General features: G+C 44.2%; 1 protein-coding gene across 3 annotated transcripts; it reads right to left on the bottom strand.

Moving 5' to 3' along the window:
- Positions 1–13: 13 nt before the first annotated feature.
- On the bottom strand, positions 14–14,225 carry myh7ba (myosin, heavy chain 7B, cardiac muscle, beta a). 3 transcript variants are annotated; one of them, XM_005746393.2, is made up of 44 exons: positions 14,161–14,225; positions 13,732–13,880; positions 13,157–13,260; positions 12,910–13,053; positions 12,603–12,759; positions 12,468–12,495; positions 12,098–12,194; positions 11,508–11,531; positions 11,328–11,420; positions 11,149–11,212; positions 10,970–11,068; positions 10,780–10,883; positions 10,527–10,665; positions 10,299–10,417; positions 9,857–10,006; positions 9,448–9,618; positions 9,200–9,379; positions 8,971–9,103; positions 8,800–8,876; positions 8,374–8,461; positions 8,160–8,277; positions 7,949–8,072; positions 7,374–7,510; positions 5,440–5,695; positions 5,097–5,339; positions 4,773–4,949; positions 4,541–4,686; positions 4,360–4,450; positions 3,893–4,282; positions 3,686–3,812; positions 3,481–3,599; positions 3,176–3,372; positions 2,900–3,083; positions 2,557–2,722; positions 2,335–2,459; positions 2,138–2,253; positions 1,863–2,055; positions 1,572–1,775; positions 1,361–1,486; positions 1,075–1,245; positions 872–976; positions 699–794; positions 381–515; positions 14–128 (listed from the first exon to the last, which is right to left on the bottom strand). In XM_005746393.2, exons 2-44 carry the CDS (start codon positions 13,826–13,828, stop codon positions 117–119), a joined length of 5,826 nt encoding a protein of 1,941 aa, XP_005746450.1. In that variant the 5' UTR covers positions 13,829–13,880; positions 14,161–14,225; the 3' UTR covers positions 14–116. The 3 variants fall into 3 exon arrangements, with proteins under 3 accessions (XP_005746450.1, XP_005746451.1, XP_005746452.1); XM_005746394.1 differs by having other exon boundaries at positions 14,190–14,225; XM_005746395.2 differs by lacking the exons at positions 14–128; positions 381–515; positions 699–794; ... (3 more) ...; positions 1,572–1,775; positions 1,863–2,055 and having other exon boundaries at positions 2,139–2,253; positions 2,367–2,459.
- Between the last annotated feature and the right edge of the window lie 5,518 nt (positions 14,226–19,743).

Raw genomic sequence — 19,743 nt, 5'->3', positions numbered from 1 at the left:
CACAAAAGACACGTTTAAAGGTTTAAAAGTCTTTATTTGGAGGGTGCGCCATCACAGTCGGTGCACAGCTGTTGCAGCTGGCTGACTGTCGTAGGTTTGAGGGCAGCTTTCTTCCATCACTCGGCCAGCTGAAAAGCACGAGACAGTGATGTTTGTTAGCAACAACATACACAGTGTCAGAGTTACTCATAACCGTGCTACAGATCACATGAGAGGGCTAAAGTGAGTTCATCTTTAACAGAGGATTACCTCTAGTCTCTTCTAAAATTAGTCCATGCTACGGCGCCCGCTGGCTAATTTTAAAATATTCTTCCAAAGGTCATACAATTCCATTCTGCAGTGAGCTGTAACAAGAAATGCATTGTGGGTTGTTTACCGACCTTGGTGCCTTGATCCCGGGTGCGGGTCCGCAGCTTGTTGACCTGCGATTCAGCCATATCGGCCCTCTCCTCTGCATCGTCAAGCTCATGCTGGAGTTTCCTGTACTTGGACATGTTGGTGTTCACCTGATCTTCCTGCGTAAAAGAAAACCAAGAAAAATATTCAATTTACACCAAACTAAAAGATCTTTGAGTATTATATAGATATTTTCAGTCTGGTGGCGCACAGAAAAGCTCAGAAATTTGTAGTTTAAACAACATCACTTAGAATCATCGCTTCGATTACAGCTTTCATTTACTGTCAAACAGAAAACTCACCGCTTCTTCGGCCTGTCTCTTGTAACTCTTTACTTTGGCTTGCAGCTTGTCGATGAGGTCTTGCAGGCGGACCAGATTCTTCTTGTCCTCCTCGACCTGCAGAGAAACAGAGGTAGGTCTTACTTCTTATTTGCACACCTCTGCATGCTCCGTGTGCACACGCAGTGAGTTACCTGGTAGGAGAGCTCTTTGATTCTCCTTTCATACTTGCGCACTCCCTTCTGATACTCTTGGCTCTTCTTTTGCTCAGACTCAAATTCGTTCTCCAGTTCTTTGACCTACCATTGCAATAAGCAAATGACTAAAACTCACTCCAAAGTAAAGCACGTGGACGAGAGACTATGTAAATATGCAGTTGACTGATGTGATTTCCTACTCTGGCCTCCAGCTTCTGAACTTGCTTCTTTCCACCCTTGAGGGCAATCTGCTCAGCCTCGTTCAGACGCATCTGCAGGTCCTTTATGGTCTGCTCCATGTTCTTCTTCATCCTCTCCAGATGCGCACTTGTGTCCTGCTCCTTCTTCAGCTCCTCTGCCATCATGGCCGCCTACAAATGCAGAAAATCTCTGTTAAATTGGCAAATAATCTAACTTAAATGCAACCAGTCCTATGCCACAGATGTATACCGTTGCATTTGATATTTTGGTTACTGGGGCACTTACATCAGTGATTGCCTTTTTGGCTTTTTCTTCTGCATTACGGCACTCCTGTACGGCATCATCCACCTCATTCGACAGCACGGACAGATCGCCCTCCAGCTTCTTCTTCTGGTTGATCAGCCCAGTGTTCTGAAACGGAAAACTCCTTTCAACATTTAAAGTACAAGACTATAACTAGTGCTATCTTAAAAAACATCTAATATTTTCTTCCAACCTGAGAGTGCAGCAGATTGACTCTTTCAGTAGCCTCGAGCAGTTCATGTTCTGCCAGCTTGCGTGAGCGATCGTTCTGCTCCAGCATGGCCCTGAGCTCCTCCACTTCGGCGGTGAGCAGGTTGTTTCGACGCTCTGTCACTGCAACCTGCTCCTTCAGCTCCTCGTTCTTGTGGGTGGTCTCATCCAGCTCTAGCTGAGTGTCCTGGAGTCATGCGTCAGGTGGAGAAAGTCATTAGAGTGCAATGGCACATCAGGTGAGCTCACTGACTGGCTGTAGTTATGGACTCACCTTGAGCTGCACCTGTAGGTTTCTGAGGAGTTTCTGGGACTCCGAGGCCTGCCTGTTAGCGTGGTTCAACTGCACCTCCATCTCATTCAGGTCGCCTTCCATCTTCTTCCTCAGGCGCACTGCCTCGTTGCGAGACTTGGCCTCAGCATCCAAGGTAGCCTGCATAGACTCCACCGTTTTCTGGTGGTTCCGCCTGAAAAGGAGAAAAAGGCGCAAATAAAAAAAACTCCTGCAGATCAGCAAGAGTGTAATTGAGCTTTATCTAGAAAACCCACCGAAGATTGTCAATTTCTTCATCCTTCTCCGCTAGCTTCCTGTCAATATCAGCTTTTATCTGGTTAAGCTCCAGCTGGGTCCGGAGAGTTTTGCTCTCTTCGTGTTCCAGAGTAGCCTGAGACAGACAGATGGAGCATTAAGGCTTTAGGAGACTGTTCTTAAGGAATATTGCACATAAACGCAGCAAGCTGCTTACTTCAGCTTCCTCTAGTGCAGCTTGAATCTCACTTTTCTCGATGTCCAGACCCTTCTTTATCTTTTCCAGCTCGTGAATGGTTTTTCCTCCCTGACTGATTTGATCTGAAAGGTCAGCAATCTCCTCTGGTGGAGAAGATATGTGAAAGTATTATATTTAAATTTACATCAAGGGAAAACCTTTCTGTAAATTCCAGCTGAATTTTAATGATGCCATGTGTACCTTGGAGGTTCTTGTTCTCCCTTTTGATGGTCTCCAGATGTTCTAAGGTCTCCTCATAGGTGTTCTTCAGTTTAAAGAGCTCTGTGCTCAGGCCACGAGACTCTTTTTGAGAGGTCTCCAGCTCTGACTGGGACTCTTCGTACTTCTGCTTCCATTCAGCTAGCACCTGGAAGGGACAATCAAAGGTTTTCTTTGGCTTTTTATTAGTATTGCTTCTCAGAGGGTCTAGATTGAGGTGCAAAAATAGGGTGATATTCCCTAAAGAATGCAAAGATAATTCACCAAAGTAGGTCACACCCGGAATGCAGTACTGATGATGTAGGGTCCTTGTCATTGCCAGTACCTTGTCAAAGTTCCGCTGCTTTCTGTCCAGGGCAGCAGCCGCAGCATTGGCACGTTCCAGATCAATGACCAGGTCTTCGATCTCTGTCTGGAGTCGATGTTTCGTCTTCTCCAGGGAGGAGCACTTGGCATTGGAAGCTTCTACACTCTCTTCAGCCTCTTGTAGGCGTGCCACCAGCTTCTTTCTAATGAGAGGCAAACAGAACTGAAAGTTAGCTCTCAAAATAATCACGTGGCGCCATCAAATTCTGCAAGTTAAAAACCACATCACGCTCACTTGGCTTCCTCCAGCTCCTCAGTCCTCTGGATGGCATCAGTTTCATACTTTGTCCTCCACTGAGCCACCTCAGCGTTGGCTTTGGACAGAGCTCTCTGCAGGTCAGCCTTGGTCTCCTGCTCTTCATCGTACTGCTCTCTTAGGAGATCACAGTCGTGCCGAGACGATTGGAGAGCATGGGCCAAGGCGCTCTTGGCCTTAAGAGATTAGTTATGATGGTAGAAAAGGAGTTAATTTAACTGGAGGAACTCTCAACGAGTGAGCCGGTAAGTTTTGACTGATGAACTGATAAATTGGGAGCTGACCTTATTCTCCTCCTCAAGCTGTTTCTTGAGCTCCTCCACGCTCTGGCTGAAGGAGTTTTTGGCACGTTGGAGCTGGGACACCATGCCCTCTCGCTCTTCAAGCTTCCTGCCCAGCTCGGCTGCATAGTGGAGTTAAGCAGTTACAGGCATTACTTATGAGTCTATGAAATCTGTGAGATTTTTAGATCAAATTATAGCCTCTTACCACTCTCAGCCTGAGCACGGGCCTTTTGTGTGCTGGTTTCACTGAGTTGCCTCTGGAGCTCCTCCACCTTGGCTTTAGCCTCGTTCATTTGATCTTCATAGAGTCGGCACGTCTTCTCTGAAGTGGCCTGTTGAGTAGATGCAAATTCTTTGATTTCGCCACAGATATAAATGCAATTCCCGTACTAGTTTAAATCTCTATCTATACCTTGCCCCTGGAGAGCTGCTCCACAGTCGAGGCCAGGTCATCGGCCTCCATCTTGGCCTCGCTCCTCTCTTTCTCCAGTTTCTGCTTAACCCTCTGCAGGCTGTCAATCTGCTCGCTCAGCTCTGCCACGGTGTCGGCGTGCTTCTTCCGCAAAGCTGCGGTCGTGGCCTCGTGGTGCAGCATGGCTTCCTCCAGGTCCCGCCGCAGCTTCAGAAAATCCGCCTCTCTCTTCTTGTTCATCTCGATCTGGGCCGAGGTGGCTCCACCGGCCTCCTCCAGGCGCTCGCTCAGCTCCTCCAGCTCACGGGCCACGTCCCCGCGCTGCTTCTCCACTTTAGCCCTGTAAGCCCTGTCGGCCTCTAGCTCCTCTTCCAACTCCTCGATGCGAGCCTGGAGAAAAGCGACAGTCAGTTACTTTGTGATGGTGGCTCACATCTGCTCTACTAGAAGCTAAGGCTCATTTTCACCTGCAGCTCCTTTATCTTCTTCTGAAGCTGATTGGACAATACTTGCTCATCTTCTATCCTTGTGCTAATTTCATTCATTTCAAAGTCTTTTCTGTTGGGAAAATGTTCGGGAATCGTTCTTTATCATTCACTCTTTATAGTTTAAAAGATGGGTAATCTGCGATTATGGGACAATCCTCACTTTTTCAGCTTCTCTTCAAGTTGCTGTTTGTCATTCTCCAGGTCCATCACAGACTCTAAAGAGAGCTTTAGATCTCCCTCCAGCTTACGTTTGACTCGTTCCAGGTCCATACGTAGCTTTTTCTCTTGTTCCAAAGAGCCTTCCAGCTGATGAACCACAGAAAGAAAACATCTTACAATTTTGACTAAATGGTGTAACAGCACTTTGTTTCTGTGTTTAGTCTTAAACTCACATCATCTACTTGTTGCTCCAGCTTAGCCTTTGCTTTGGTCAGAGTGTTGACTTTGTCCTCCTCTGCCTGTAGGTCATCCAGAGTCTGCTGATGAGCCTCCTGAAGAGCCTTCTTCTCCTTGGTCAGCTTCAGTATGGTTTCATCCAGAGCTGCCATTTCCTCAATTAGGTTTTTCACCTGCAAAATAAAAAGATTAAAAATGAGTTTAACAATCAGCCAGTGAGAAACTGAACTCCTGTCCACTGTGCATGCTGCGGTCCTTTCTCTGGTCTCTTACCGCCCCCTGGAGGAAGCTTACTGCTCTTTCTCATCCATTTTTCTTACCTTGTTCTCAGTGGCATGCTTCTCCTTTTCCAGTTTAGCCAGGGTGATCTCCAGATCGTCTATATCCTTCTTCAGCTCGGCACACTCATCCTCCAGCTTGCGCTTCTTAGCCAGCACATTAGAGCTCATCTCTTCCTCGTCCTCCAGCCTTTCCAGGAGTTCCTTGACTTTGGCCTCCAGCTGGATCTTAGTCTTGATGAGCAGGTCACAGCGTTCCTCAGCGTCTGCCAGGTTGTCCTGCTCCTGTGAGGAAGGAAAAAGTACATCTTTAGCAAATTTCTCACTACGCCAGTGTGTGTAAAGGCTGAATGTGTAAATACCGCACATCAGGAGAAAAACTTACGGCTTGCAGCTGTAGAGAGAGGTCATTCTTCTCTTGGATCAGGCTGACCTGCCGCTCTTCCAGCTCCTTCCGTTTCATATCAGATTTTTCCAGAGCTTCCTTCAGCTTGGCCAGCTCCTCCTTCAGAGACGCCAGCTCTTTCTCGTTAGCGACGCTCTTCAGGAGGGGTTTTATTTTGAAGAAGAGCTTCATCCAGGGCCAGTGCTTGACGGCGTTGAAGGCCCGGATGTTCCACTGGATGATCATCAGAGCCTCTCTGAAAACAACAACAAAAGGTTTTCTTTGTTTAAAACCTGTTGTGTAGCTAAATTAGTTTTATATAACATCATTTAATTGACAAAAAAAAATGTTTTAGTGTTCGGTCATTTTTTCCTATTAGTTTTAATGCTTATACAGGCAATGTTTTTACCAGGGGTAAACTTTCAGAACGGATCTCTCAACGCAAACAACTACATCACAGTCATGTGACATTTTGACTGGAAAAAAAATATTTTCTATATATTTATGTGAACAAACATGAATTAAATTTGTGTAGCTTTAATGTTATTTCAGTAAATTAAAAGTAAATATAAATGTAGTTTTTGTTCCCTGTGATCACTTCTACTGGGAGCATGTAATCAGGGAAAGGTCGAGTAAAGAGAATGATATATTAACTGGAGAGCTAAAAGTGTTATATTTGAAATGAATAAAAGGTGCAGAATAAATGGTTTAAACAACTAAAAGCTACAGATAAGAAGTCCAAATAGAAAACTTAAATAAATGGATATATTAGGTAGCTAAAGTAGTGTCACATGATGCCAAGTCTGCTCGAAAGTTCAGTGGATGCAAAGTTAAAATCCTAAATGTTATACCGCAGGGCGGTTAGGTCAGAGAGATTTATCCCGGGCTTTCCCCGTTTATTTATCGACTTCTTCTTGGCGCTTGATTTTTTGGCACTAACCCTGCGAGTATCCACTCCCTTGTATCTAATCATACACAGATGGATGCCACATGAAATCATACACCTAATGCTGCTTTTGATGTTTCACGACTCTGGCCAAACAGGGTAGCCAGATTGATTTAGTCTCAGCAGGATGGTGTCTCACAGCCCTAAATATGGACCCGGAGCAGATTAGTCAAGGACTTCGCGTCAATGTTTAGAGGGTTTGGGCGAGCGTGCGCTTGCAAGGGTTGGGAGGTGGTGGTTGTGCGGGAGGGTTGAGGGGCTGATTGCGTTTTTGACATGACTCCATGCCGGGTGCCTCTCAAAGGTGAGCGTTTGTGTTTATTTAGAAACTAAAGCCCTCTGTCCGACAGCCAGCTTTAATCCTCTGTCACCCGCCACCTATCCCATCAATGCACACACTTAGAAGTACAGGCGCCGTGGACAAAAGGGGCCAGGGGCCATTGGGCATCCAGGGAAGGGGTGGGGTGGGTGGGGGTGGTGGTGATGGTTGTATTTTTAGGGAGGCCCCGAGCAGCTGCCACTTGACACATGTCGCCACCTGGCTCTGAGGACACCGTCCGCATTGTTTCATTTAGAGAAAGCAGAGGGAGAGAATGGCCAGAGACCTGCGAGCGTGGGGTGTGCGGGAGAGAGATGAGGGGGGCATGCAGCCCTTATTAACAGCAGGGCCACACGCATAACTGGTAACCATACAAGGACAAGCACACGCCTCACACACGCCGATAACACTGCCCTTGCATGCCAAACATACTTGAGCGAGGGAGTGAACGATAAGGTATAGTGTATCACAGGCCGGGGGGCTGGCGGCTCACCGGGCTCTATTAAACCTGTTCGGAGGAGCAACTGTTGGAGGTCTGCTTTTTGTACTCATGTCTTCACCTTCCTGTGAGGTGGAGCTCGAAGACTGGTGTTCATTAACACTCTTTCTCTTCTTTTAGAGTAATGAGCAAAATTACTCTCCCCCCCCCCCCCTTTTTTTTTTTTTTACCTCCTTTCCGTCATCTTCAGCAGCTCCATCCTCATGATTTTGCCACGAGCGGCCGCCTGGAACAGCGTCAAGACTTTGGCCAAACGCTCATCCCTCATCTCTTCGAGGTGACCCAGCAAGCCTGCTTTGAAGAACACCTACATGAAAAGAAACACTGCTTTAATTACAAAATACAAACTAAAAAGTGTGGATTACAAAGATTTTTATTTGCATAATCAAATGGTCGATTAACTTTCAATTTCAAAAATCATTTTAACTTTGACACAGCCATGCAAGGAATACAGCCACAATAAAAATGTACTAAGTAAAATATATTCATATTTGTATTAAAGAAAAACACAGAAACCTTCTAAATAAATGCATTTGAATTGTTAAATTGTTTAATAGCTAATATAAAAAAATCTGTGTTATACACTATTAGCATTTTGATTAATTATTATTATTAATTTTAATTTATCCCTTTGTGTGTAAATATGTATATGGAGTATTTTATGTACTGTTTCAATTTAATCTTAAAAAATGTACTGTGTATAAATTATGAGAAACATAGAAAAATATCAAATAAAAATAGACACCTTTGTGTGTCCAAATCTGTACTGGCTGTGGTCGATGTCCAGGGAGGCCAGCAGCTTCTCAGCTGCTTTCCTGCTGTCCACAAACTTGTCATCTGGGATGGCGTGTGGGTTCAGGATGCGGTAGCTGATTGAATGATTACCAAACAAAAAGGACCATGATAGCACCGCGATATCTCTTATGTGATCTGAGTGATGTGTGCGCATATCTTACCGCTGCTTGAACTCGGCGTAGAGGATCCGGTTAGGAAAGCCCTTCCTGCAGATCCTGATGCCTTCCAGCACGCCGTTACAGCGCAGCTGGTGCAGCACAAGAAATGCATCCATGATCCCTGTGCAGAACAGGTTTCAAACATGAGTCGTGGTGTCCAAAAGTCCATATTGTTTTTAATCAGCTGGTAATATGTGATGATTACGTTTCGGTTTACCTGGAGTCTTGGTCTCATTAGGGATGATACAGCGAACAAAATGGGGCTGCGTGCTCCGGAGGTTGGTCATCAGCTTATTCAGATTTTCCTGCAGGAACAAAGAATCACAGCAAACCAAATGAGTGAATAAAAATACTTTGAATATTCTGTTAAAATACCAAAGACATCAACCATGCAAAACCTGTTACTCTGTGACGCTCACATGAGAAATCCTTGAAGTAAAGAAGAGAGGAGCCAGCACAGACTTAAAGTGATGTTCATGTGATCATTGCCCTAAACATCACTGCAAGTCTTAACTGCCTCCGTCCCCATGCTCCAGTGACATCCACAATTTTGCACTAAACACCTGCATTAAAGCCTCTCAGTGCATTTGCTTCCAGCTTCAGTGTTTTTCCACAAGCCCTGCAGCAGCCACATCAGCCTCACCTTATGAAGCTGGGACACAGTCTGGAAGGAGGCTGCCTTCTTCCTCTTTTCCTTGCCACCTGCCTTGGGGTCGGGCGCTGCAAGGGTGTCAAAGGAAGGATTACTAAATTAATAAACGATTAAAACATCATTTATTCATTCTTTAGTCATCCATCAGAATCCAAACTGTACCTGAGTCAGAGCCAACGTAATTCTCATACAGAGAAGCAAGCAGCTTGTTGGCAGACTTTTGGAAACAAGCCACCACTGTCTCATTCAGTGGGTCCTTATTTTTGTCTAACCAGCCAAAAATGTTGTACGGTACCTACAAATAAACAAACAAAATGCAAATGAATAAACAGGTAATGTATTAAATGTAAAATGTTATCTTGTAGAATTGCTCTTGTGAAAACCAACTTACTACTCCGGCGTAGTGCACCAGTTCAAAATGGGCCTCGAACTTGCGCTTCTTGTCTGGCCGTGGTTTTTGGAAGTTTGGTGACTTGCCAAGGTGATTGTCATACATCTTGGCTTTAAAGCTGTTATCTGAAGCCTTTGGGAACATGCACTCCTCTTCAAGGATGGACATGATGCCCAGCGGCTGCACCAAACACAGCATGTTAGTCTCTATAAGCCCTCACATGTGTAACAGCACAACGCTGTGCTCACCTTTTCAATGAGATCAATGCACGCTTGAAGGTCCAGCCCGAAATCGATGAAGGTCCATTCGATACCCTCTCTCTTGTACTCTTCCTGCTCCAGGATGAACATGTGGTGGTTGAAAAACTGTTGCAGTTTCTCATTCGTGAAGTTGATGCACAGCTGCTCAAAGCTGTTGAGCTTCAATGGAAGAAAAAAGAAAAAAGAACAGGTGTTCAGAGGAGACACCACAGGATGAAAAACAGGAGGAACTGTTACAGATCAGCCTGCAGCGTTGCCGAGTCATTGCAGTGTGAGCTACGGCGAGGAACGATCAGGTTACAAAAAGACGTATCATCACGCAAGTGTTGAACTAGTTTTATTTTTTCAACTTTTATCTGTATGACTGTTATTTGAACTTTCATGCAGATCAACTCACATCAAAGATCTCAAACCCTGCAATGTCCAGGACTCCTATGAAGTACTGGCGAGGGAGGGAGGTGTACAGGGTCCGGTTGATACGCCCCACGAGCCATTTGAACATGCGGTCATACGTGGCTTTGGCCAAAGCTCCGACTGCATAGGTAACCTTCAGCACCCACGCACAGTTACACACACACACACACACACACACAAAGGAGGAATACTGTCATTCACATGGATGGCTTCTGTTGTTTGGATACCATATTCTAGTGTGTGTTGAGAGGTGAGTGTATTGACTGAGGATTTAGAAGCCGTCCTTCCATTAGCCTAGCGGTAGGAGAGCAACCACTGAACTTTTACTCCACTGTACTAATAGATGTTTGTATGATTATTATGGGGTGGATTATGCCTCTTTACGCTTAACAAAAACACAGACATGAGACACTGCGTCTCCTCACCTGTTCAACATTCTGTCCCTTCACAACATACTCATTTCCCACCTTCACCCTTGGGTGGAGGAGGCCCTTGATGAGGTCAGCTGAACTGACTCCCATCAGGTATGAGGCTTTGTCTGCACCTGGTAGCAGAAAGGGAGATGAAAAACGTGTGAAACATGACCCCTGTTTTAACTGCATGGTTTCTTTTCATTCTTTTATGCTCACTCCTTGCAGACTACAGGTTCTTACTTTCAGTGCCGTCGGCCTCCGCCTGTTCCTCGCGCTGCTTTTGCTTGAATTTCATGTTGCCAAAGTGCATGATGGCTCCGACTATTTTATAGCAGCCATACTTCTCCTCTGGTAGGAAGCCCAGGATGTCCATGGCATGCTGTAAGAGATCAAGAAAGCAACGCTCACAACTTTGCAAATCTATTCAGCGTACAGGTTTGGGTTTGTTTTTTTGTTTTGTTTTTTTTTATCAGCGAAGAGGATAAAAGTTTACATCAGTGGCCATCAGCTCCAGCCCATCATCCAGGTTCTCGACAGTCGTCACGCCCTGGGAGCAGAAGTGGTAGTCATATGGGTTGGACGACACCAGCAGCATGTCTGGAAAACAAAGGTTTTTAAAATCATTTTGCAGATCAGCAGTAGTACACAGTATCTAAATATCCAAAGTAACCAGAGTAACTAACCTAAGAGTTCTGGTTTCTTCTGTGACATGATCTGGTAGTAGATGTGGTAGCTTCTCTCACCAGGCTGCTGGAATATAACTCTGGATTTTTCCAGAAGATCTGAAGGACATGTTTGTGTGGGACATGAAACAAACTGAGAACTGTGTGGTTTTAATCACTCTGTGCTTTTATTTACTCACATATGTCAATGTCAGCTGAGGCCAGTTTGCCAGTAGGACCAAAGTGGATCCTAATGAATTTGCCCTGCAGATGTAAGAAATCATCGAGTTTAAAATAAATAATCACCATTAAGAGAATTCCAAATAGGTTTCAATCCATAAACTCTGTTTTAGACTAAGTACAGTTTCCAGTTACTCACAAATCGGGATGAGTTGTCATTCCTTAGCGTTTTGGCATTACCAAACGCCTCCATGGCAGGATTCGCCTCAATGATCTGATCCTCCAGAGTCCCCTGCAAAGAAAAAAAAAGTGTAATATAAAAAAAATGCCAACACAAAGTAATTTTTGACAGTTGTGTTTATTTTGCTGCTAAACTCACCCCAGTTTTGGTTGCAGGACCTTGCTGTAAAGAAAGAAGGGGAAAAGAGTGTGAGTGTCATATCACAGAAGTCATGACTGAATAATGCTCTCACAATCAAAGGGGAACACCATGATCGACTGGAAAATTAGAAACTTGGTGTTAAAGCTGTGGTAAAAAAAAAAAAAAAAAGGCCACCATGTTTCTTATGATGAACGGAGGGAAGAAAAAGGGGAGCGTCAAACAACACGGAAAAGTCCCAAAAAAATTAAAGCAAAAGGGGAAAAGAAGAGAAAATTAAAATTCTGAGCCATAAAAAAGGGAAAAGGGGAGAGGAAAAAAGAAATGATTAAAAACAATAAGAAAGCAGAGTGGAGCAGCTGGAACACAACACATGAAGGTAGAGACTCAGACATGAATGTAATCAGTTCTCACATTCACCATGTTGACAGTGAGGAAAATGTATGGACATGGTTTTAAGGGTGTACACTGAAGGGGTCCTGGGACCAAAAAAAAGAGAGGCAGAAAATAAAAATTAAATGAAGCAAAAAAAAAAAAAAAGATTAAAAAACGGGAGGAAACAAAAATACGGGTTGCCACATCGGCCTTACTCCTTTTTTGGCAGGTGTATCCCCGAGAGCTGCCACAATGGCAAAATACTGAATGACACGTTTCGTGTTGACAGTTTTGCCAGCACCGGATTCTCCGCTATAGGAGTGTAAAAAAATAACAAAGTGTACATACAAACAGACACAGTAAAAACTGCTCACAACACTGGTACACGTACACTGCATGTTACAAGTGGGGTAAAAAAATTAAAAAGGAAGGAACAAGGTTCAGTCAGAGAAAAACAAAAAAGTCTTCAAATCAAATCTTTAAAATTGTTGTACGTGTGTAAGATGTGTATTTCTTCCCAAATTTGTGGCTTGAAACAAGACCAAATTTAAAAATAATAATAATAATAAAGCAGGTGAAACTTACGTGATGAGCATGGATTGATTCTCTCGATCTGACGAAGACAGAATAGATGTGTGTTTATATTTAAAAAGACACCACCTGCGTTAGACCACTTTGCAGAGTTATTTCACATGTGCGTGAGTGTGTGTGTGCACTCACTGCGAAGCATGTCATTGTAGGCATTGTCTGCAATCGAGTAGATGTGCGGCGGTGCCTCAGAGCGGCGTTTGCCTTTGTAGGCAGCCACCACAGGAGCTGTGTAGACAGGCAGCCATTTGTATGGATTCACTGTCACGCAGAAGAGCCCCGAGTAAGTCTGAGGAAACAGAGGGACAAGACACAAGATGCCTAAAACCATCTTTCTACTGAGAGGCTGACTTCACACCAGCTCACAGCTGAACTCTGGATAATCTAGCCACTTAAAGCAACCTGGAAACATGGCATCCCTCGGTGCTGAGATACTTACATAGATCATCCAGGCGCTGTAGCGTCTGCGCAGGTTGTGAAGCACAGAGGCCTCATTGAGGTGCGTCAGCATGGCCATGTCTTCGATCATGCCATACTTTGGAGGGTTCATTTGCTGGATGTCACAGTCCTTCACTGTCAGGGTCTGAGGCGATGGACACACAAAAACATGAGAAGGAAATCATGCAGATACAGTTAAAGTCATGAGAAGATGTGTCAGCAGGTACCACAGAGGGATGAACATTTACCCTGCCATCTTTGGTCTCAACAATGACTTTGTCACCGCTGACTTCCTTGATCTCGATCTCAATGTAAGCCTCTTTTTCATCCGGGATCCAAGCTCGTTTCTTACCTGGCAGAGGTGTAGAGAGAGAGGAGTATTATTGAGAGGATTGGGGGAATTACTGATAATAAAAAAACAAATCTCCAAAAATTTAATAAAAATTTAATTAAGCAGATTTAAACAAACAAACAAACAAACAAACAAAAAATATATAATGTAAATGCAAAGTTCAATTCAAACTTTGAATAAAATATGAATAACTAATAACTAACTAATATATGTTCTGTTATGTTAGGATGCATTTGTTGCGATCACAATGAGCTCAATTTTAAAATCCCAAACATAGTTTACGCATTTTTTTGTTGTTGTTTCAAAACTGTTTGTTTTATCCCTTTAAAAAACATTACATTAAACACAGCTTTGTTACTAAAACGAAAAGGCCTAATCGCACAACAATAGATTTCTCCTTTTTTTAAAGACTATTTCTTAAGTGAAGCGCTTTAAGGTTTAGTTCCTTTGAAGTCTCCTTAAAAGGCCTACCGTCAAAAGCCGTGGTTTGCATCGCCAGCAGCTCCAGATCAGATTTGCGTAAAAACGGCGAAGCCTCTCCAAACTCTTTCACGTCAAAGCGCGACATGGTGGCAGCTCCTCGCCGGCCCCGAAAACCGGAGGCACCAGTTGAAGAATTTCTTTGATAAGAAGACAAATCTTTGCATTAAGGTCAGTAGCTCATTACATGTCAAAGCGCCTGTGGTTACTTCAGTTTCCACGACGGGATGAAACGAAAACAGCCTGTGCGCAAAGAGCGCAAATCCGCTACTAAGAAATCAGAAGAAAACTACAGAAGTGTAAAGACCGTTAACCGACGAAGCAATGGCAAGCAAGATTATTTTACTCTTAAAAAATAAATTGGGACTCTTTAAAAAGGCAGACAATCCCCGCGCGCAAAATGCGCAAAGTTCAACCTACCAAACAGAGGCAAAAAGTTGTCCACTGACCTCAGAAAGAGCACAACGAAATAACTGCTTACTGGGATGTGCCCTCCTTTATACAGTTTTCCTCAAGGTCACGGTCAGTGGACATTTGTCCCTCATTAGCATATGCCACCTCCTCCGACTCCTATTGGTGCGGGGCGCCTGTCTCAATTGACACAAAAGGAAAGCTACGTTTTTGTCATTGCTCTGAACTCAAGCCGGCTATTTTTGTATCCCAGTTATTTTATGCACTGTACACACAGCGAGGGAGTGTTAGAGAGTTGCATTAGGAGCATCCTGGAGGGAGAGAGTTATTATTTTCCTTTATGCAGACTCTGAAGGGCATTGCATCATTACCTCTACCATGAAATAATATGTTTAAAAGACAACAACAAAAACAGGAATAATCAGAGAGACAGAGATGAAAACAAACAAACAAAAACAACAACACTAAAACAGAATCAAAGTTACAGCCAAGACTTCATAATTCATCTTCTAATCTACTTAACTTTTGTTTGACCCTACATTTAACCTCTTGCGTGACTTTCATGCTGTGAACTCACGTTGGCCTCTAAGTAATAGTCGTGCAGCGTTTTTGTTGTCAAGTGCTGCCAGGGATGTTTGCTATTGTGTGTGGCCACAGAGGATGCAACCTTAGAAGAGATTATTTCAGGAGCTGTGTGGCATTAAACATGTTACTATAAATATCCAACATTATATTAATAGAGAGAAACATGGCGCAGGGTTCACAATAAAGAGCCTCATGTGAATTTAAAACCAATAAATGTTTCCATTTATGCCCAAAAAGTGTTGAAAAGAGTCACAGTTTCATGTTTTTCTTTTTTCATCGTTTGTTTTTTCTGCGGAGCTGATGCCAGCAACATGTTTGGATTTACCACACCAAGCCTCTGAGAGGGAAAAAAGCAAAGAAGAATGATGCCTGTCCACTGAAAGTCCAGTGTGCTGTATTATCACTTGCAGATGCTGCAATTTAGTGTGTCCGTTAATTGTGTCATAAGCTACTGTGCCTCTCACACTCCTGCTCCAGCAGATCTGACCTTCAGAGCAAAGGGAGAGGTTGGTGTGTGGTATGAGAGCAGGGTGACAGTGCAGCAGCATGGGGGGGGGGGGACCAGAGTTTCTCAGAATAGACAAAGCCAGAGTCCCGCATTCCTGATAGGGAGATCGACTGTTAACTGTTGGCTGTGTCAAAATCAGCAAAAGCTCTATAGATAAGCCAGAAATGGTCATCTGCTCTTGACAGACTCTCTGCAGTTTATTGTTTGTTTGTTTTTACAAAGTCCTGAAAAGCGGTGGGCCGTCTTGTAACATGACAAGAGAGTGCCCTTTCCCCACAACAACTCAGAGAGTGAGACAGAGAGAAGGAGAAAACCCACTCGTAATGAGATGTCTTGACTTGAGGGGCAGCCATCTTTGTTGATGCCGCTATCTGTTGCCGTGGCAGACTGAGAGGTGTTGCCGTGATGTCTCAAACTTTCTTAGGCATCAGTTAGATAGAGCGGGCCTGAGCTATTCTGGGACGAGGGTCTCTTCAGAGAAGCAGAGGCAGGTTTATGTACCATGTCACTTTGGTGCACCGTTTGAAAAGCTGGCGTGCTGATAACACACGAGGAGAAGATGAATCCCAAAGTCCCCAGAGCTGCTGGCTTTAAATAAGTGCACAAACTCCAGCATGTAAACACACACACAAGCGATTGCAGCTTCGGCGTCGGGCCCAGGACATCTCTCTGCACCGCTATACTGCAGCCCACTGCAACAGCTGACTTCTCGGAGCAACGGCTCTCCTTACGTCCCCAGTGTTCCTCAAAATCATTTAGACCTCCCACCCCACTGCATCCAGGCCCATTATTACTCCTGCTTTGATTATGAGACATTTGTGCAGCTTTAAGTTACCCTGCAGTATAAAATAACCGAGCAGTCGTCCAGCTGTAGAGCTCAGCACCAAAAGTGTGGGGACAGAGTCGTCTCCTGGGGAGGGTTGGCTCACCGGCAGTTTGGTGATGCGAGGAGCTGACATTTGGGGCATCAGGGCTTGATCTGTGGGTCGGTCACAGTTGTTTTAGATCATCATGCACCGAATGCCAGGACGCTTAGGCAGTGAGATGGAGGGAGATTGGGAATTATGACTGCAGTCATTCTCTGCAGTGTTTAATCACGCACTGCATGGTCACACCTCTCGCTCTGTGCATTGGGAATGTTCCTCCAGAAACAGTAATGCCAAAAAATGATACATTTGTATCTTTTCACATTCACAAATCCCAGTCTGTCATTGAGAAAAGAAACATTTTCTTTTCAAGCTGTTTTACTGTAATATGAAGAAGTTTGAGATAAATTCAGTGTCAGAAATCTGGTTATCAGCATCTTTACATAAAGTCCTCTGCGCACCTTTTTCAGCTAAGAACTCTTTATAATTTTCCTTTCTGGCTTCTTTTATTTATTCTTTTTCTCCTGGGAAAGCAGTAACACAGTTTACTTGCTTCAGAGCAAACATATTGATCTAAAAAATGTTTTAAAAGGCAAAATAAAAAGTATGATTTGAAGAGCCCTGCTTTGACTTGTAGCAGCAACCTAAAATTGGGGGGTGAAGCTGTGTTTCATTTTGGATCAAAGCATTCATCGCTGGTGGATATATCTGTAATCGCCTCGTGCTTGCCCACAATACCTTGCAGCAACTGTGCGGGCTCAGGTCTTTAGCTGACGCTTCATTGGAGTGGAGACGGGCAGTCGCGTGGCAGAAACACACTCCAAAGCCCCCAATTACTCCGCCACACCCGTTCCACTCCAGCCCACCCGTACATTTACCCATACACAGACAACAATAACACGCCGAGGAGTTAATCAGTCTTTTAGCAATCCATTTGGGGCGTTTGATACCTCAGCTATTACTCTCTGGCTCCAGACAATACCCCGTCTCTCATTGTGCTAAGATGTGGTGCGGGTCAGTGGGCCCGGCCAACCCTGCCCTCAGTATGCATGGCAGCCCTCAGCTGTCTTTCTATTTCAGGAGCATGGAGGCATACCTCGGCCCAGCTGGGGCATCAGAAACAATGGGAATACAACCTTATCCAAACAGAGGCCCGCAGACAATCTGACGCACTCCAGGATCTCAGTGACAGCCCCGCTGCAGCCCCCCCTGTCTAATAAAGTTGGTAGAAAGGGTTAACAAGGATGCGGTTAGACATATCACTCACAAGTCTTCGTTTAAACACACTAAAACAAATCCACTGTGGTGAAGTTAGTTTGCTGTTTGAGGATGGAAAGTAAACCGAGCTAAAGCTGTTTGTGTGTAGCACGCAGTTTGTAAGCTGTTTGCTTAGCAAAGTTCAAATTGAATTACAGAAAATGACTGACTTACAAGGAAACACATGAATACCGGTACATCTGTGAACTGTTAGCAGTTTTTTAAAAGTATTGAGTGGACTTTATAGTTTGTCCAGCTCATTTTCTTTACCTGCATCACTAAGCCCGATAAATCCCTGCAAAATGCAACGTGGATGCATGAAAAAAATAAATATAAAAATCAGGTTACACGATGATGCCCCTCTCCATGTTTTTGATCTCCTGTATTTTGGTTCCAATGAAATCACTGTTTCTAAACAGTGCGCCATGACTTCAGTTGCTCTGCTTGACTTTAAATAGACTTGGAAGGGAAACCTGTCTAGCTGCTTGGAAAGACCTTCAGTCAGTGACCTACAGCATCTCGCTGTCAGGGTAGACATAGCTTCCCTTAATTTACTGTCAGCCCTGCTGAGGGTCCGTTAAAGACGTCCAGGGATACAGGTGGCGGCGCTCGGCCTCTGACTATAACTGTTTAGACAGAACTGCTGTCACAATGAAAGGCATTTCAGCAGGCCGCGTGGCAGCTCTTTCACAGTTTACTCAGGCTCCGAGCCCCCCGTATGTTTCCTGTATGTGCACGTGCCCATACACCAATATCCAGTCACCCACACAAACACCATCAGGACCTCTGCCATGTGAGATTTCACCTGTCGCCCGTGGAAACCAATCAAGCAGCAAATGCGTTACACCATCGAGTTCAGCTAGTCTACTTTGTTTCCAGGCAGAATTCAAGGTAACTGACACGGGTCGCTTGGCTCAAGGCTAAGGAAACACAAACTTCCTCCACATAACATCATCTGCAAAATCAGAAATACAACTGGTGTTTCATGACTGAGCCCTTTGAAAAAATGCTGCTTGCTGACCAAAATCTGCACTGTTTAAGTGGAGGTTTGGGGAGGCTTTACTGAAAGCCATTTATACATCTATAAATGGGTTATTATGAAATCAGAAACTGCTGATCCCTTTATCCCTATTAGTCACTTCTTGTAAACCTCAATTCTGAATTTTTTACAGACGTCTTAAAAAATGTAGATCTGCAGCTTGTGTCTGCAAAGAAAGCAAAGGAACCTCTGCTGTGGCCTTCCTGACCAGTCATAGTTTCTCTGTCATCAAAAACCCCCAGAAATGGTTTGGTAAAAACGCAGTGTAAAGCCAGCCTGAGCAGCTGTGTTCAGTCTGTTTTTGTAATCAGTTATTCTGAAGAATGATCTAAATTTACTTCAATTTCTGTGGTAACACAGAAAGAAATTGCTGACTTTGCCCAAAAAGACAATTCTTTTCTTCCTTTATGCTTTATATGCTACCACAGTCTACAGTCATATGACAATGGGAACATCCAGCTTTTCAGCTTGTAAGACCACCTTTAGCAACAATAAACTGAACTAACACCAGTGATGGCTTCTAATATATGACTTCATCAGTCTCTCAAATTGTTGTGGAGGAATTTTGGCCTACTCTTCTTTGCAAAGTTACTTCTGTCGCTGAGGTTTGCGGGCAGTCATTAATGCACAGCTCTCTTACGTTGCCGCCACAGCATTTCATTCACGGCTTCGACTGGGTCATTGCAACACCTCGATTCTTTTCTTTTTCAGCCATTCTGTTGTAGATCTGCTGCTGTGCCTGGGGTCATCGTCAATTTGTGCCAAGCTGCAGCTGTCAGTCAGATGGCCTCACATTTGACTCTAGAATACTTTGGTGGGAGGAGCTCATGGGCGACTCGTGGCTGCACAGGTCCAGTGTCTGCAAAACAAGCCAAAATAATCACCAGCCCTGCCTGACGGTATGAGGTGTTTGTGCGGAGATGTTGTTTTTCCACTTTGCTCTCATCCGTCCAACATTGTTCTAGATCTTTTTTTTTTGTGTCTGTTTGTGCTGTGCTGCTATTTTACTTTTTTCAGAGAGGAGAGGCTTTCTCCTGGCAACCCTTCCAAACAATCTGTACTCATTCATTTTTTTCTAATTGTACTGTCATTAAATTTAAACTTTAACAGTAAATGTAGCACCTCTATGAGAACTCCACTGTGAATTGCTGGGAAGTCCTGTGTAGACTGTGGCACTGTGTTAACACAAACCTAAAAGCTTCAGAGCAGCTACTTTTATAGTGCTCACACTTGCTGATGATCAGTTAATCAAGTACATTTGATTAGCAGCGCCTGGCTGCTACTTTACCTGTTCTGACTGACGCAGTACTTTTGTAACACTAATGCAACGACCCCTG

This window comes from Pundamilia nyererei, unplaced genomic scaffold (assembly GCF_000239375.1).
Source record: "Pundamilia nyererei isolate P.nyererei 1_Seehausen unplaced genomic scaffold, PunNye1.0 scaffold00178, whole genome shotgun sequence".
Classification (NCBI taxonomy): Eukaryota; Metazoa; Chordata; class Actinopteri; order Cichliformes; family Cichlidae; genus Pundamilia; species Pundamilia nyererei.
The sequence above is the reverse complement of the archived record's forward strand: the minus strand, read 5'-3'. Positions and strand labels throughout refer to the sequence as shown.

What these genes read in the sequence shown, in the direction of transcription:
- myh7ba (XM_005746393.2), bottom strand. Translation starts at nt 13,828, where the DNA reads ATGTCGCGCTTTGACGTGAAAGAGTTTGGAGAGGCTTCGCCGTTTTTA. An exon ending in CTGTGTCCCAGCTTCATAAG is followed by an intron (nt 8,462 to 8,799) that starts GTGAGGCTGATG and finishes TTGTTCCTGCAG; the next exon opens with GAAAATCTGAATAAGCTGAT. An exon ending in CTGCACTAGAGGAAGCTGAA is followed by an intron (nt 2,254 to 2,334) that starts GTAAGCAGCTTG and finishes TGTCTGTCTCAG; the next exon opens with GCTACTCTGGAACACGAAGA.